At 35.8% G+C, this 19,756-nt stretch overlaps 1 protein-coding gene across 1 annotated transcript; it reads left to right on the top strand.

The window, feature by feature from the left end:
* Window positions 1–11,722: 11,722 nt before the first annotated feature.
* LOC112043663 (ELAV-like protein 1) lies at window positions 11,723–18,204 on the top strand. Its single transcript, XM_024079175.2, has one exon. The coding sequence runs from the start codon at window positions 12,098–12,100 to the stop codon at window positions 13,181–13,183; it is 1,086 nt and encodes a 361-aa protein (XP_023934943.1). The 5' UTR covers window positions 11,723–12,097; the 3' UTR covers window positions 13,184–18,204.
* Window positions 18,205–19,756: the final 1,552 nt, after the last annotated feature.

Below are 19,756 nucleotides of genomic sequence, written 5' to 3'. Positions count from 1 at the left end.
CATAGATGCAGAGATGCACTGCCTACCCGAAGGACTCTTTACGAAACTGGACTGAGGAAGGAATTTGCTATTGTTTGAATAGTGCATAGTGCATACCCTAGTAAAAATCCTTGTGCACGCCACTGGGTATTGGTAGGCGGCTAACTGTTCTGAAGAGATACATCTTATAATTGGATAAGTGTGAAAAAGGAGAGTACAATAATTCAAAATTCTTTTATTGAGCTTGAAAAAAAATCTATACAAATATAGGATGAAATGGCAATTGCGTTAAAATCTTTAAAAGATTGCGTGTTACAACTGCCAGATCTGTTAAGACTGCCAATTGAATGGAGACCGACCATTTTTCAAACATTGATTGACCTAGATTTTGATGAATAAACCGTTACAATGTCAAAATTGGTGTAATCTATTAAATAAACACCTACCTTGTTCTGGCGGTGAAACGAGCTATACTCGGAGTATCTCTGCGTGATCGAATCAGAAATGAGGAGATCCGCAGAAAAACCAAAGTCAACATAGCTCAACGAGTCGCGAAGCTGAAGTGGCAATGGGCGGAACACATGGCTTGAAGACTCGATGGACATTGTCCCAAGGTGCTGGAATAGCGACCCCGCACTAGAAAGCGCAGTGTTGGTCGACCCAATCAAGTCAATCAAGTATTGACGACATCAAGCGAGTCGCAGGGATCCGCTGGATGCATGATTTTAGAAGTATATATATAAAAAGCCTATGTCCTGCACTGGACGTCCATTGGCTGATATGATGATGATGTCTATTAGTTTTGGAATGCTTTGATATCAGTTTGATAGACAGTTGCATAATCAAGCATTATGAAACGCACAAGTTGAACAAAAAGACAAAACACACATTTCAAGAAATATTAAAACTGTGAACTCAATCAATCAATCTCCTAGACTTTTATAGTCTAGGAGAGTGATTGACGTAAAAGAGTATAAATATGAAAATATTACATAAAATACTCTGTAGGTGGCTCAGTAGCCCTACAACCGCTTGTATAGATCGAGTTTCCATTGGCTCTACGAAATCTAAAATAATATTATAAACTCAGCGACCAAGACCTAGAGCTACGAGCATTTCGATGATGAAAAATGTAGAAATATTTTGCCTATAAAGCTACATTATTAGCGAGTAATTGTATCCCCGTAACTACACGGCTGAAACCGCGGGAAGATTTTGAACCGACTTTTTTTTTACAAGTTAGCCCTTGACTACAATCTCACCTGATGATGCAGTCTTATGGAAGCAGGCTAACTTGTTAGAAGGAGGATGAAGATCCACATTCGTTTCGGTTTCTACACGACATCGTACTGGAACGCTAAATCGCTAGGCGACTAACTTAGGGATACTACACTAATCTATATGAAGGAGATGCCAAGCCAATTATGTAAAAACACACACACGGGAATCATCTCGGACCGGCATATATAGTGGAAAAGTGCCCTAATACATACTTTAATAATATGTTTAAAATAGGTTGACGACCACTTCGGTGCAGTTGCACTGAGATTGCACTTAAGCAGCACTTAACTCTTTCGTAATATTGTACTGTGCTATCGAATTGATAGCTATCTAGTCTAGTATCTATTGATACTTTCAAGATTGTAATAAATCTAAGTAAGCTACTTATTATGGCCTATACAAGGCCTATGTCCAGCAGTGGATATCGATCGGCTGGTAATCCCCTAGAGGGTTACCCAACCCCTATGTTGGGTTACCCAACCCCTATGTTGGCATCTATAGCTTGGCAACTTAATTCGTACCACTCCCGATGATACGCGCGGGCCGGGAGGCGTGTAGCGATTAATGAAAACCCCACGACTGATGCACCTCACTTCCCCGCACGCACGATTTCCCGCGCAATCTTTTCCCCCGTCGCCCGCATATCATGGGAGTGTCATCAACAAACTTGCAAGACTTTAGCTCTGAACTTCGTAATCCTCAGCCAAACAAAATTATCCACAAACCAGCTAGTACCAACGAGGAACTAATAACAGGATATTCCTTACCGAAGCAAAAAGTACTGGTAGGTACGTGCCTATTGATGTACGTACATAAAACTCTCAGAGATTACTAGATGCAGATTACAAGTAACAAGGCTTGTTGCCTTGTAAAATCTGAACCGAAATAAAATACTGACCTAATTGTAATAACAGGAAAAAGATAAAGCGAATAATTAATTATTTTAGTACTGGTACTTGTATTTATCTATTAAAACGCAATGTTAGCTACTGACGATCAAGTAATCTCACATGCCTGCACAAAAAAATGTCGGTACAATATTTGTTCTAGGTGTAGTACCTACCCCTCCCGCACCCCCAAGAGTTCGTCTGTACGTAAACAGGTTTTCATGCAAAAGTTTCCCACATAAGTTCACAGTTTAGTGAATTCACGGTGCGAGTGTAGAGCGCGCTTTAGAACGTAATATCAGCCCTTTGAGTATTTAGACTATGGACCTGTTTCGCACCGAAATTCACCAATAAAGGTCTGTCGTTCTTTGAGAGGGACGAGGTAAACTCGGACATCGAAAATATATAACACCATTAAATATATTCTGTGTCCATACACTACACACAACTAGAAGTTTGACTCGCAATACACTCACTAACAAACACATCGCTTAGACTATCCACACCAAAATATATAGAATATTCGATTTTTTGCTGTTCAGTCAAAAGAATCGATTATTTTTAGAAATTGTTTTTATTACAAATTTGACAAAATTAAGATAGAAATACTTGATAAATGAAATGTTAGTCCATCTTTTACTAACCACAAGTTTTTGGCCCTTTTTTATGCCATTCAACTACACAAACCGGCATTTTTAGAGAATTCTTTACACGGCGAAAACGATTACAACAATGAAACATCGATTCTATAGCTACAGTTTTTATAAACGCGTTAGATCATTGATTCTTGATCTTTGCCAGACGGGTAATGTCTAGCGAGCCAGGTCCCTAATCTAAATAGTCAAATATATAAGTTTGTAGATGGACGTTGGGATTTTAAGTTACGGAAATGGCGATTGGCTACCCCGCACCATTAATTTATGACGTTGATTATATTGATGGCAATAAACATTGTTTTATTGATGATAAAGTGTATTTTGCAGTGATAATTATGTTGTCGTAGTGATGACGTCAAAATTGCGTAGAAGTTTTCTTTACGTCATTTTTCATTAGTTGTTTACTATTGAGTATACAACTAAACTGAGAGTATGTTGGCAATGTACAATAATATTTTGAACACGCCTACGCAATTATTGATAAGTTTTAGACAAATTGACGCAAGATCACAAGCACAAATACCCCCTTAACCAGGGGCGTAGCTATCGCCGGATCAATTATATGGGGCCCGGACTACAGAGGCCCCTTACGAATGAAAGCAAAAATTAGCAAAATGTACAATCTCACTTAATCTGGTGCTTTTCGAAAAAAAAAACGTATAAAATACTACTTAAAGAGTTTCACTTCAGAAATTACAAACGTCAATCTTTTGTTTTTCCTAAAAATTTTATTGAATTAATAAAAAAATAAGCATTTTCTTTGTGTATTTCAATGTTCCAATACTCGAACAACAAAAATTGGTCTTCAAATGTTTGTTGTAAACATCATGTGTACAACAAACATTTGAGGACCAATTTTACTTTGTGGAGAAAGAGGGGTAACTCAAAAACTAAGAGATTTTTCGGGATTTGCCGCTCGTCTATTGGCCCCCCCAACTAATTTGATACAGGGCAAGCTACGCCACAGCTCTTATTATTAGATCATCATTATCAGCTTACCTACTAATGAACCAGGTCTCCATCCTAATAGGGGATAAATGGAGCAGCTTAGACCACGCTACTCTACCTATAGCGGATTGGCGTGCTTAGATTTATAATGTTTTCGAATATTTAACGATTACTATCAGATGTTAATGATATTGGCTGTGACCGACGTCATTACGTGCTCTCGAAAGCATGGGGATGTAACAACAACTTCTCAATTCCGAGCTAAAAGTTGTACTGAAAATTTCTAGAAAGAAAATCTCGGTGTTTCATAGAATAGTTTGAAGCCACAACTATTAGACCAACGAGAAAGTTAAACATTAACTTTTTGATACTATAAATATAATGGGGGAAGTTGGTTATGTCTACCTAAATCCTCTCAGTGAACAAATAAAACCTCGTAAATATTAGCAACAAACAGTGTATAAAAATGTGTGTTATTTAAATAAAAACCCGTTATCAACGTTGTGACACATAATTATCGCGTGTCCTATATACCTACATACTGGCCAGTGACCAGCCTTCGACAATGAACTTTAACCACTCAACACTAGCGGACGCCCGCGATTACTTCCACGTAAAATTTGTTTATATTCCCATACAAATAATTCTGATTTTGATGAATCAAAACGAATGCGCAGTCGACATGGCACTACCTGCCTGTTAGTCATCACAAGTCCTGTAAGTCACAGGAAGTCGCTGATTCGATGACCTAGGACTTTAACCCAGGTCCTCGTGATCTGAAGTCACAAAGACTAGTTAGGTTCCGTGGGTAGTAAACCCACCACCTCCCATGCCCCCCGACCTCACAGTAATTCAGGGCGAATCATGGGGAGGGGGCGAGCCCGGTATTCGCTCTTTGCATTTTTCCAGGGCCGTCCATTACTCCCTACAAGTTATTCACTGGCCATCCTTGTCCGAAGTCCCGCAAGTTCTCGCTAGGATCGTAGTACAAGACCAAAGGCGAGCGCCCATTTCACCCACTGCCTAGCTACGCTACTGAGCCCAAAGTTATAGGTGGTTATAGTGTTGATCAGTATTACACCATGAATTTGGTATTAAGTATTAAGTAAACCAGCATGCTTTAGAGAACACGTTAAGCCGTCATTTACCTTTTTATGTGTTTCTTAAAATATTATTAATATGAAATGATCGTTCCAGAGTCAAATATAATAATTAGATAATATTTTTTGTTTAGACCATACATACCTAGTATTCTTTAAACGTAACTAAGTTTTCTCGATCCAAGCTTCATTCCACACAAACTAAAATTGATATCTAGGAACATCCGTCTAGGCTCTACAGTCACACGTATCTAATAACATCCCTCTTTATTATATAAAAAATATTTTCAAAGAACAAAGGAGTTTAAAAAACACAGTTTATTCATGTCGAGCCAGGCGTTGTTTGTACATGAAACAATGTGACTCACACAACAAAGGATCGGAACATTGAGTGAGTTGCAACCGCAAGCGAATTTCAAGAGTGCCCTCATTACAAAGCCTTATCATAATTATCTGCCTACGGTCGTGGGCCCTTCCTTCCATCTTCTGTAGCATTGATTCCCAAAGTGGTCTAGTCCACGGGATACTCGATTGGGATCTACACAAATAGAGGTCTACGAAATTGTATTTGCTTTCTTAATAGTTTTATAGCAAACTAGCTGACGCCGCGCGGTTTCACCCGCGTGGTTCCCGTTCCCGTAGGAATACGGGGATTATTTATAGCCTATAGCCTTTCTCGATAAATGGGCTATCTAACACTGAAAGAATTCAAATCGAACCAGTAGTCCTGAGATTACCGTGTTCAATCAAACAAACAAACTCTTTAGCTTTATAATATAAATATTATAAAGCTAATAGCATATGTATAGATTATGATATGTATATATTATAAGCTAGAGAGCATATGTATAGATAGGGACTTTTCTATATGAAATGAGTGTGATTTGTTTCCTTGTTCTGTACGTAGATATCAAAAAATATAATTAAATAGTATATAAAAACCCGACCACTTTATGATTGGCCAGCTTTACTTTTTTGAAATCCACTCATAGCACAGTTAATTAACTTATTCAATTTTCACTCTTTTTTATTCAAAAACTGTTAATTCGTGGTGGCTGTTGGTTTAGCCGCAACGCAAATAGTTAGATCTAATCTTCACATTTTTTTGTCGGTTTTTGGGTAAAAATTTAGTAGTCCACCGGTCTATGATGAAAAAAGTTTGGGAACCTCTGACCTAAAGCAATGGTTCCTAACCTTTTTAATTTTGACACTCTTACGAGTTAAGTAGCTATACAAGCCTCAATAGATCAATACTCCACGGCTCAATGGGCCGCACTCAAATCCGAGCGATCGGCTATCATCCCATGCGTTAGAACTTGCCGATTCTTAGAACAAGCTTGTCGCTTAGAAAGGAGTATAATACCTTCTTTTTTAAACAAAAAAAAACGATATTTGCAATATTTTTTAAATAAGAATTCCCACTTCCCTCTCGAAACGAGGATATAGCACTACCGTTTCTTAAAATTCTTAACCCAAAACCGGGATAAGAATTTTACTGAGAATTTTTTTAGAATGAAAGATTCAAAATCCGACCCAAGACTCGAATCCAAGATCTCGTGATCCGAAGCCATATAGAACTAATTACTGGGGCGAAGAGACAGTTTGCGTCTTAATTTAAATAAATTATGAACCTACGCACTTTCCTAACCGTAGTAGTATTAGAAACTACTATGACGGAAATGCAAAATATTTACTGAGTGTCATAGATAGCGGATGTGATCGCACTCAGTACGTCACAATAGAGCTGACTCACTGGCTCTGGTTCTCTTTTGGTCTAAGTTACGAACTCTTAGCGTGTCAAGTAAGATATCCGCAAAAATATATATTTTGTTAGTTTGTAGTTATGCTTAATTACATTGTTATTGGCTGATAGAAGGCTTCAGCCGCGGTTAGTTACCACCCTACCGACAAAGACGTACCGCCAAGCGATTTAGCGTTCCGCTACGATGTCGTGTAGAAACCAAAAGAGATGTGGATTGTCATCCTTCTCCTAACAAATTAGTCCGCTTCCATCTTAGACTGCATCATCACTTACCATCGGGTGAGATTGTAGCCAAGGGCTAATTTGTAAATGATAAAAAAAAGAAATAATAATAATGGTAGGTATTGATGAAAAATACTTGGCTGAGTTTGTAGTGCGCTGAATTTCAGACTGGCTACGTGTATTACTTCGAATCTCTTGAGTTTTTATTTTAAGCTCAATATTAAATCTTTATTACTCTCATCATTATCAGCCCATATTCGGCTCATTGCTGCACTCGAGTCTCCTTTTACAATGAGAGGGGTTAGGCCAATAGTCCACCGCGCTGGTCCAATGCGCATGGGCATTGACTTCACACACGCAGAGAATTAAGAAAATTCTCTGGTATGTAGGTTTCCTCACGATGTTTTCCTTCACCGTTTGAGACACGTGATATTTAATTTCTTAAAATGCACAAAACTAAAAAGTTGGAAGTGCATGCCCCGATCGGATTCGAACCCATGAACTCCGGAATCGGAGGCAGAGATCATAAATTCATTGGGCTATCACAGCTCTATCACGGCTTTATTAGTTATTGCTCTACAGTAATGTAATCATCACAGAATAAAATCTTTTTGACGTTGTATTATTAATGGGTATCTCGTTGATATGTAAATTGTAGATAAATGCATAGAAAATACACACGTAGATTGTCGATAACAAATGATAAATCATGTAGATTAAATCTATACTTACTTATATTACAAATGGGAGTGAGAGTTTGTTTGTTGTATTTTCTCCAAAGCCACTGGACCGATTTTTTTAACCAATGGAAACTACATTAACAGTGAGAAACATAGGCTACATTTTATCCCCGTATTTCAACGGGAACAAAAACTATGCGAGTGAAACCGCGTAGCCTCTGCTACTTAAACTGATATTTTAAAGAGATAAGATTTTATTGATTATTATTATTTGTTGGCTGAGTTTGTTGGTTATGAATATGTTATGAATCTACTGGACTGATTTTAAAATTTTTTCTACCAATGGAAAACAACATTATCAGCGAGTATTATGGGTTGTAACTTATATCACTCTATTTCCGGTCCGGGAATGGGAAATATGGGTGTAAGACACTAAGTACGGTGGTGTAGAAGAAAAATGAGTCACAATCTATAAATAAATAAATGAATTGGTGTTCGTTAGTCTCGCTAAAACTCGAGAACGGCTGAATGGATTTATTTTATCTTGATCTTGATATGTTCGTGGAGGTATAGTGAAGGTTTAAAAGATGAGAGAAATTAGAAAAATTGCCGGGAAAAGCAAAAAGTGTAGGGGTAGGTTAGGGGTAGAGTAGTGTAGAGTAGGGATAGGGAAGAAGTACACATAAGTCAAAGCGAAGCTTGACCGGGCCCGTTAGTCGCTTATATTTTACACCACGCTCAGTTCGTACGGTACAAGCGGGGTCGTTGTCGGTGCGTTCTCGGTGCACGCGCACCGGGCCGGAGTACGGCCGAGTGCGGCTTGCGACAGACGCGGTACATTGTGCTTGAAACAATTGATTGACTAACATCTAACAGGATAAGCAATGGCGATCTGTTTTGACGACATCACTAGCGCAGTTTTTTTAACGTCCTACTACTTTGTCGTAATAAATCAAATATTATAAAATTGAATTGAGCCGTAATAGCCCAGTTTAAGACACTTTATCCACTGGGATAAAGTGTCTTAAACGGTGAAGTAAAAACATCGTGAGGAAACCTGCATACCAGAGAATTTTCTTAATTATCTGCGTGTGTGGGCCAGCGTGGTGGACAATTGGCCTGATCCCTTTCATTCTGAGAGGAGACTCGAACTCAGCAGTGAGCCGAGTATGGGTTGATAATGATGATGATGATGATGATAAAATTGAAGTGTCTGTCTATGACTTGAACTATGATTTCTCAATACTTAGCCTGTAATAGTTATTTACTCAAAACTAACCATCAAAATCGAACTGTTTCTTTTATTTTCTCTGTCTGTCTGTTTCCTCGGGCTAATCTAAAACTGCTGAACCTATTTTAGTGGGACTTTCACTGTAGAAAGAGGACGTTACTGAGCAACATATAGACTATTTACTATTTAGGGTTTGTGAAAAACTGAATTTCAGGCAGACAAAGTTGCAGACATACGCTAGTACTTAGTAAGGAAGATATTGATTATAGCTTACCAACTTCGTTCGTAACACTCCCGATGTTTTGCGTGGGCCGAGGGGGCGTGTAGCGATGAATGAAAAACCAGCAGTCTTTACCCCTGTCGCCCGCATATCATAGGAGTGTTTCTCAACGAACTTGCTAGACTATACAACCCGTTTTTCAAAAATCATGACTATTTTACGAGAGTGTCTGTGTGTTTGTATACATATATGTAGCTCTGGAATAACTTTAAAACTGCTAAACCGATTTGGATGAAAAAGGCAGCATTTAAAAAGACTTCACCAAACTTAATTTTCATAATTATTTCAAAAAACACTTGATCCAATTCGAACCAGTAGATTTTCAGAAATGTTTAGTGCGAGGCCGAAGACAACGGCTCGCTTCGCTCACGCCTGGCTACGCTGGTAATGTAATTTCGTTGAAACCATGTTATGTGATCACAAAGACATCTGATAGTTGTTCTTAATGAGTTTAACATTGTCACCCTACGCCCGCCAACCCGCATTGGTCAGTGTGGTGAGCCTCAGCTACATACCCCTGTCTTTTAAGGAGGGAGGCCTGGCCTTGTTAGTAGTGGGTTATGAAAATAGGCTGTTAATGATACTACATAATCGATAGTTGATCACCCCAAAAAATTACAACTCACTGGCTCATTGAATCTGGAAATAGTTCAAAATTTCATATATCTGGGTTCCAATATAACAAAAACAATCATGTGAGATGGAAATTCGCAGGAGGATTAGGATGACTGAAAGTGTCATGTCTCTACTGCATAAGATTTGGAAAGACAGGAACATCTATTTAAACACCAAAATGCGCCTTGTCCGGACTCTAATCTTTCCAATATTCACATATGCAGCTGAGACATGGACTATCAAATCAGCTGATCGGCATCGCATAGACGCCTTCGAGATCTGGTGCTGGCGAAGAATTAAAATGTATTTCGTGGACAGCGCATAGAATCAATGCAGTCAGGAGATGTTGAAACAACTCAACATCTCGAAAAGACTTTCCACCACCTGTCTTCAGAGGATCCTCGAGTACTTCGGTCACATTGTCAGGAGAGAAGGACATAACTCAGAGAAACTTGTTATCACTGACAAAGTGGAACGGAAGAGACTTCGAGGACGTAGCCCGATGCGTTGGTCAGATCAGATCCGCACCACTCTCGATATAAAAGTACAAAGTCGCGAAAAGCCGAGTCGCAAGGCGTGACATCGTGCGGAAAAAAGTCGTGAATATGTGGTAGGGGTCACGACCCTCAGCAATAAGGAACACGACGCGGAGAGAGATACCTACTACATACAAAATCATTAAGGAAGTTACCATGTCAGTCAGATCAGTCAGAGGTAGGTACCTGAGAGGGGTGGCACAGAGAGAGTATGGCCCCTTGGACTCGGGCAGCCTGATTGCACGTATGCTGTCCAGCGAAGGCAAATGGCAGCTATACGGAATGCTCCGGAATATATTGATGAGAAGCGAAGAAATAGAAAAGAAAGAGAAATAATTTAGAGGCAGTTAGCACGATTTAATGCCAGTTCCGTCTTAATTCTAAGAAGAACCTACCTAAGAAGAGCCGTGATAGCCCAGTGGATATGACCTCTGCCTCCGATTCCGGAGGCTGTGGGTTCGAATCCGGTCCAGGGCATGCACCTCCAACTTTTCAGTTGTGTGAAATTAAATATCACGTGTCTCAGTCGGTGAAGGAAAAACATCGTGAGGAAACCTGCATACCAGAGAATTTTCTATATTGGGTTTATCTTGTTTCTAGGTTAATGTTAATTAGTTGATTCAGTTGTAACTTTACAAAGTGTGTCTAGATGGCGAATTTAAAAAATATGAGCTTGTTTATTGAAACTCCCACTTACTGATCAAAATAAATAGCAATAGCACAAATTAATAATCTTACTTTTACAAAATAAGCAGATAACGAACATAACGATAGTGAATAAAGTCTAAATATATATAATTAATAATACATAGAATTATAATATTTCCTTTTATTTATTAATCAAATAGTAGTTTTCGTTACTTCGATTTTCGATTTTTAAATTATTGAAATAACCCGCCTATTTTATTTCCTCATGCAATAAATACGTTCAGTTTAAGCAAAAAATATACCTCTATAATTTTTTTTTTTTTAATTATTAAGACAAAAAATAATAAAATCAAGTATGTAGATGTTTATAAAATAAGAAAAAGTATTTTAAATTAAAACAAGCGTCGAATAACTTTATTTTATTTATACTCCAGGTTAATATCAGTCTTTGTAAATACTCCATGTAATCTTTATTGTGTTGGCAATATGACGATTGGTACAACTGTTAAAGTGTTGCTACCTGTAGTATATTTCCCAATATAAAGGGACCCAAGCTTTCCCATAAATGACACCACGTAAAGTTTCATCTACTTATCTGTGTAATTAAATATTGTAACCTATTTTTTTAAAACGTTTAGTTTAATAAAGATCGAAAGCCAATCAATACCTGTTTTACTTATTGAGTATAAAGTTTTTCGCTAGAACAAATTCCTAAACGCTGGAAAAATAACTGTTATTAGTTTAAATTTTTTAGTTCGATTACTTATAATAATAGTTTTGAAGGAATAAAAAAAATGGTTCTTTGAGTAAATGTTGTTTTAAAATATATGAATGAGGAGTAGCTAAATAAATTTCATCTTCCCATCGGGAGTTTCAAAACATGTGTACTTGTGGCAACATTTTAAAAAAGAAAGTGAAGTGAAAGAAATGAATTTACGAGAATAGGTCGCAAGTCGCATAGATTTTTGGTTGATTTCCTTTTCACTTTACTTTAATATTTTCTATTATATCTAATAAACTAACGTTTATTTGTGTTCCTGCTTACGTTTTGATTCATCGGACTTGGCACCGTGCAACGTAAAACGGGATAAGTACGAGAGTGAACAGCATCTTATTGATTTTCTTTCCTTGCATATGCTTTCAACCAACGCGAGCTGAAGTTCATATTACGTGTGACGGGTCTATGATCTTATTAGAGATTTAACTGTTTTGATACTTCAAAATTAACCTCAGTGATATTTTCCCGTAATCGGTAAAAACATTTTAGCGAAAATGATGGCCAATTCACTCGATGCCGTAAACGCAAATCAGCCTACTCAAAATGGTAGTAAGGTTCAACCGTGCAATAATGAATCGAAGACTAATTTAATAGTAAATTATTTGCCCCAAACGATGACCCAGGAGGAGATTCGGTCTCTATTCTCGAGCGTGGGCGAAGTCGAAAGCTGCAAGTTAATACGAGACAAAGTGACCGTGTTCCCCGACCACATCCTCAACGGCCAGAGCTTGGGGTACGCGTTCGTAAACTACCACAAGACAGAAGACGCCGAGAAAGCGGTCAACACACTCAATGGGCTCAGATTACAAAATAAAATCATCAAAGTATCTTACGCCCGCCCCAGCTCGGACGCCATCAAAGGTGCCAACCTCTACGTGTCCGGTCTCCCGAAGCACATGACACAGCAGGATTTGGAGAAGCTCTTCAGCCCGTACGGCTCGATAATCAGTTCGCGCATCTTACACGAGAACATGAATGTCGGGCACCTGCTGCAAGGCGGCATGGAGGAGCAGGGTCTGCAGGGCCCTTCGAGAGGCGTCGCGTTCATTCGGTACGACCAGCGGATCGAGGCGGAGACGGCCATACGTGAGTTGAACGGCACTATACCGCCCGGCGGCACCGGACCCATGACTGTCAAGTGTGCTAACAACCCGAGCAACCAGAACAAAGCACTTCCTTCACTTGCGACCTATTTAGCTGCTCCACCCACAGTGCGTCGTTTTCTAGGGCCAGCTGGTAAGGCACTGCTTGCTATTAACAAAGGTCTCCAGAGATACTCACCGTTGGCGGATCCTATGGTGCAGGGTGCTGCCCTCGGGGGCTCAGGTTGGTGCATTTTTGTTTACAACATCGGGGCTGATACAGAAGAGAGTATTCTTTGGCAACTGTTTGGCCCCTTCGGAGCCGTCCAGAGCGTTAAAATCATAAGAGATCCCACCACCAATAAATGCAAGGGTTATGGTTTTGTGACCATGACAAACTATGACGAGGCTGTGGTGGCTATTCAATCACTGAATGGCTACCAACTCAACGGACAAGTGCTGCAGGTCAGCTTCAAAACCAACAAAAGTAAATCCTAAACTCTTCAAACTCTAGTCAATAAATTGTAGTTAATGCAAAATGTTGATCATTACCCTGTCATGGTTTGTCATCAGATGAAATAATCACAGTATTGACTATGACAGTGATGCAAATCATGACATGACACCAATTTTTACCCAGTGTTCATGACTAAAGTACAAACAACATCTCATCACAGGATAAATTAACATCACAACAAAACTCAAATGTATAATGACACAAATTGAATTAGTTTCATAACTGACTTCTTTATCTTGTCTATTAAGCTAGGCATTCTCAGACAATTTAATTATAAGTCCATAATTTACTGAATGGGCTTTTATAATGTATAAAGGATGTATTGGTGAGATTAGGCCCAATATTATGAACATCTGTGGACAGAATCATTTAAGTATAGCTGAAAACTGCTTGTATGTTTCATCAGCTTGTATTATGTTATACATTTTGATGATGTAAGTGACATAGCATAAAATGACAGGGTATTTATTATAACTAAACATGTTTTTATTTGTAAAGTATCAACCATCAATTAGAAATTAATCATTGTGAACAATATTCAGAATTTATATTGTTTTCTTTTTTTTTACCCTGACAAAAAAATTCGATAAAATTAAAAATATTTTATTCTAGTCCATAGAATTTTTTTTAAAGTGGGCCAAATCAAATTTCTATTTTGCCAATCTCCTTTAATAGTTTGCCAATCTCTTTTTATACAAATAATACAGTTGATTAACTAGGTCATAATGTGCCAGCATTTATATTACCTAACTTTGTAAAAGGGGTGTCAATATTTAGTCTGATACTAATCATCCATGTTAAATGTCCTAATTATAGGTAAAAAAATATTAATAGTTTAAAAATAAGATCGTATTTTGTATTAATAATGACTATTTGGTACAGGCAACATAGGAGTACAGACTTTACAAAGAAAATTAATGTGAAGCATTCAATAATTAAATAAAATATAATCCAAGATAATATAATATAGTTAAATGTATTTAATTAATTTTTAATTATAACACCATTTACAGTCTGTAATTCTATCTTTATATAATAATACATTTTACTTGAATCCAGTGACAACATTCAAGTAATAATATACCTAATGCTATATTGCCAATCATGTAATCTTAGAAAAAAGAAATGGCAATGAATCTGTATTTTTTTGTTACACAAAGTACTATGTTATTATTAGTAATAAATTATGTCCCACTGATGATAGATCATTACCACAGAATAAAATAATATATTCTATTTATTTTTACATTGACTTTCAGTGCAATATTAAAATTTTACTATAAGTAAAAATATAAAGAAAAAATATATTAAAAATACCAGTGCAATTAATACATCTATTTATTCATGAAACATAGTAACCCAGCAATAATAAATTTTTATATATTATATTTCTTTATTGTACACTGAATGTGTTTGTAGTCTACCAAAGATGAATGTGACTGATTTAAAACACTAGTAAACATTTTCATAATTGCATTATAATTTCCCTAGATACATTTCTGTACAATCAATAACGATCTATCATTACTAACTGACGACTTATTAATGATATAATCAGGAGCTTGACTCATGCACAAAATCATAATTAAGTTGTATGAAAATTGTTATCTTAGAGCCATGTAATATATTCTATGTAATTAAAATATAAATTGCAATCTTTTATTTACAAAAATTACCATCTATGGTTAGAATATTATTTGAATAATCAAATCAGGAACCTATAAATCTCAAATCAAAATCATTATGTTTAAGGACCATGACGTAAAAATATATTTGATCAACATTTTAATAAATGAAAATTAATGAAGTTTTGGAATCTTTGATATGATGCATTCTATTTGCGCATACACAATTTATAAGGTAACGGTAGGAGTCAAGTTAAAAATTATTTGGAGGTGATCATCTCAAATATTTGCTTCAAGCAATATCTTATTTGTTTAAATTTTGTGAGGACTTCTAGATATTAGCAATTTCTGAATAAAGAAACAGCTATTTCTAATGTCTACCTAATTCACATGCTTTTGTAGTGTATTGATGCAGAGCATTACAACTTGGCAATTGACTGATGACATTTTGAGAAATTGACATGCGATTATCTTTAACAATTTGACATTAATGATATTGTCTCTCTAATTCATTTTGATTGTATAATCACTATTTATTACTACATTTAAGTAATGTATAATTAATAATTTATTATCGTATTAGTGAATAGTACTAGTTATTATATAGATTTCTTTTGATGTTATAATTAATATATTGTATTAGTGTAAGTTCAAAATTAGTTCAGTATACATTAATCTGTAATTCAACCTTTATACCCTTACTCCTTGGAGATTCCCTCTGAGGCTTTCTCTTATGTATCTAACACGAATATACATGTTTAGTAGTTTGATGTCTACATAGCTAAATTATTTCTAGATAAACAATAAACGCATATCATTGAAAAGAACTGTTGAGGTCAGAAACTCTCATATTAAATGAATGGGGCTTAAAATGCATTTCGTATTAAGTATTTTATAATTTCTAATGTTTAGCATTCATCAGTTATGTTGCCGATTCTGATTGTCTTGCCATGGTTATGTAATTTTAATTCAATATATTAATTAGCTTAAAACATAAATATTCATACAGTTATTACATATTTAGTCACTATGACCTATTATTATGTTTGTGAATAATTGACAGACTTATTGAATTTAAATTGATTGTGTGAACAAATAAAAACAAATAAACTAACAAGCAATATAACTGATGTGTGTTTAAAAGGATTATACTGATAAGGATAAATGTTTCATTAAGATTAAATAATAATTATTATTTATTTAAAGTACTTAAATTCATTGAACTAGTCAGTTATAATTTTGCGCAACGTTAAATCTTTAAGTACATTAAGTATTTAAAATAATAAAAGAACTGTGTTCTGTAATTTAAATCATAGTTTAGGATTTGGTTTAAAATTATGTTGGTGTGGTGTTTAATTGTAAGTAATGAAAAAAAAAATTATGAAGCACACATAAAAGTAACAATAACATATGGTGTGTACATAACTAGTCACAAATACATATAATTTTATGTGTATCTCGCAATAGTTTTTGCTTTTAATGTTTTGGGCGGTAGTTTACTACACTATTAATTTAAAAGGTATTAAAATAAAGAAAGAAAATTATTTATTATTTTTACTTGGCCAGTAAAACTTAACACAATAAAAAAAAAACGCACTGACCAACTAAAGGTCTCCCACTTAGCAGAAAGCTGCAGGTAGCTGCAGAGATAGCTTTCAGTGGCAGCCATTTGAAAAATAAAATCAATATTCATTTATTTCAAGTACATTAGAAGTACATATAAAGTACAAGCACTGTTAAAACTTGTTGAGCCGTGATAGCCCAGTGGATATGACCTCTGCCTCCGATTCCGGAGGGTGTGGGTTCGAATCCGGTCCGGGGCATGCACCTCCAACTTTTCAGTTGTGTGCATTTTAAGAAATTAAATATTACGTGTCTCAATCGGTGAAGGAAAACATCGTGAGGAAACCTGCATACCAGAGAATTATCTTAATTCTCTGCGTGTGTGAAGTCTGCCAATTCGCATTGGGCCAGCGTGGTGGACTATTGGCCTAACCCCTCTCATTCTGAGAGGAGACTCGAGCTCAGCAGTGAGCCGAATATGGGTTGATGTCGACTGTTAAAACATGAAGGTTGACTATTTATAATGACTACCAGCTGTTCTGCTGAGAAGACCTGGTAAGAAACTCGACAGTTGCTCTTTTAAAAAATCATATAATTTGAAAATGGTATTATTAAAATAACTACGATTATTCTTTCATACATAATGCATACATTTTTAATTGATTATTTTTATTTTTTATTATCATTTTATTAATTCTTGATTTTAAACATTTTAATCTTATGCTGATGACATTGAAAACCTATCAAAATTTGACCAATTGCTCTATACTGACAGCGCATAATCGGTTTTTATGTGCTGCTGTGAATTAGATGGAGAGGTCATAAATTCATAAACATTATTGAGTTACTTTAAGAAATATAGTATATTCAATGTACAGATATAGCCTGTTATGGTTTATATTAGCCATAGATAGAAGTAATAGTGATATAATACAAGTGTCATTATTGTTATTTGATTGTATCCAAATATCTCCACATTTCTAAGGAAAGCTGGTTTCTGTACAACTGATTTAGCATCATTTTTTATCATTAAAAATGAAACTCTTGAAAAATCATAAAAATGCCATATTGGTAATTCTGTGACACCTCAATTAAATATGCTCTCGAATTTAACCAACCTAAGAAATTATAATATTTAACTCGAATAATGTAGGTATATAGAACCTCAATTTATATCAATCTTGAATAAAAAATAAATATTAATGTGATGCTCAAACTAAAATAAAAATATCGTCCAAAATATTATAAGCAACGAATTGAAAATAGCATAGTTAGTGTTGTGTTGTCCCTGACTTGAAATCTACATGCTTATAAAAACGAATGATCAAGCACAGTTAAAGAAAGTTCACGCCAATGTTTTTTGCAGTCATCAACATTTCTGCTTTAAGGAATTAGCCATTTTTATGAAAGTGCTGGCCACATTTGTTGAAATGGCTGAAACCCAAGTGGAAAATGTATGGCAAACACACCTGTCCCATAATTTTATTGTTTTGCTCTTAGTTTTTCGTGCTATTTATTTGTGTTTTAGTATAATATCAGTTTACGACTAACATTATTCAATTTTAAGTGTTTATTTATCTCTTACATTTAATAGCTTTTGTTTAATTTTTTTTTTCTGGGCAGGTTTGGGTATCGTAAGGTTTGGCCTAGGACGTAGGTAGCATTGTAAGACAGAGTACAAAATCGCCGACAAAATGTTTTGAATGTTTGGCTTACAATACATTAATCTTGAAAATGTCAACGAATGTAATCTGAGTAGGGCATAATGATATAGACATTAAATATCGACATTAGCAATAATGTACTAATAATAATCTTTTATTTTAAACACCCTCTCATTTCAAGAGTCAAGATCTTAAACTCTACCAACTCTTAACATTTGGTAATAGGTACCCTAATAAAAACTTAACTGTGATTTTGACATTAATTTAATATTCTCTATGTATTGTGAAATCATCTCTCTAAAAAATAGAATTAACCATTTAGTAATTAACTAATGGTTAGTTCTTTTTTCCAGTCAAATTATTAAGACTGAGTTAATTTTGAAATCAACATTCATTCCGCCTACAATGAGTTCTAGATTGGCAAAACAATGTTTTACCTAATCCTGATTTCTGGATAAATACTTTTTACTGAACTTTAGTAGATACCTTGTTCTGGCGATTTTATCGATCGATCGGCCAAATGTACGCACGTGTTGATCACAAGTTTCTGTCAGAATTATAACGATTTCTGAGAATTTATTTGCAGGCAGAAGAACCATAGGAAGTGATTTCTATTATGTACAGCAGAAATCGATTGTTTGTAAAATATCAAAAATCAAAATGTAGCTTTAGAAGAAGAACAAAACCGATTTTCAATATTCTTGTCTGTGAGTGCTAGAGCTACTGATCGGATTTCTATTAAGTAGGTACATTAAAAGAAGTCTGGAAACATATACCTACTTATGTAAGCTCTGTTTTATCAAGATGAGATTGTTAAAAAAAATACAACAGAATTTCATACGAACAGAGTCGTTGGTGTCTGCTAGTATTTGGTAAAATATTTTTACGATCCTATTTGATTTTTAAGATAAATCGAATAGGAAAATGAGTAATACTCCGTCGGCCACTTTTGTTGGGGAACAGTGTAGCGAAGGGTGAATGTAGCCATGTCACCCCAATTTGAGGTCAACGAACCCAGTCTACGCTGCAATAGATAGAGGGTTGTCCAAATTGTAGATTTGGGTTTTTTGACCCACGCCAGACCTCGTGTAGATAAAAGTAGGTCAAATTTTGCATTAAAATATACCATGTGCAGCTTTAATTTCGTAAAATTAAAAAGTTTTGTTTATTTTCGTACATATGACGAAATGAGGGTGCAGTTTTCTAATACATTATGCATTACGTATAATTATGCATTCGAATGTTGACTTAAAACTGCATACATTTTGCTATAGTCTTTTGACTTGTTTTAAGTAGTGCTTTCTAGCGCACTATCAAAAGCTGAATGAAGGAAACCTTCGACGAATAGAGCTCGACGTGAATAGTGAAGCTGAATGGGGACGACGAAGCGAGTTTTCTGACGTAGGTAAGTAGGTATGTATATACAAAAATCACAGTAGGTACTTACTTACCTACCTAGGTAGGTAGACTACCTGCTTCTATTTTCATTCTAACCCTTTTCTAAATCTGGCAGGCGCTTAATAATTATTTTTGTTCCAGTGTTTTGGTATTCATACAAAGTAATATAACTCACAACACCATGTTACTTATATTATTAACTAGCGGACGCCCGCGACTTCGTCCGCGTGAAAGGCGATGTAAACTTTCAACTACCCCTACCCTATTTTATCCTACTCCTACGCTACCCTATCCTACCCATTAG

Source organism: Bicyclus anynana, chromosome 9 (assembly GCF_947172395.1).
Source record: "Bicyclus anynana chromosome 9, ilBicAnyn1.1, whole genome shotgun sequence".
Lineage (NCBI taxonomy): Eukaryota > Metazoa > Arthropoda > Insecta > Lepidoptera > Nymphalidae > Bicyclus > Bicyclus anynana.
Note: the sequence above shows the minus strand (reverse complement) of the source record. Positions and strands in the feature narration are given on the sequence as shown.

Coding starts and splice junctions, on each gene's coding strand:
- LOC112043663 (XM_024079175.2), top strand. CDS start 12,098: ATGATGGCCAATTCACTCGATGCCGTAAACGCAAATCAGCCTACTCAA.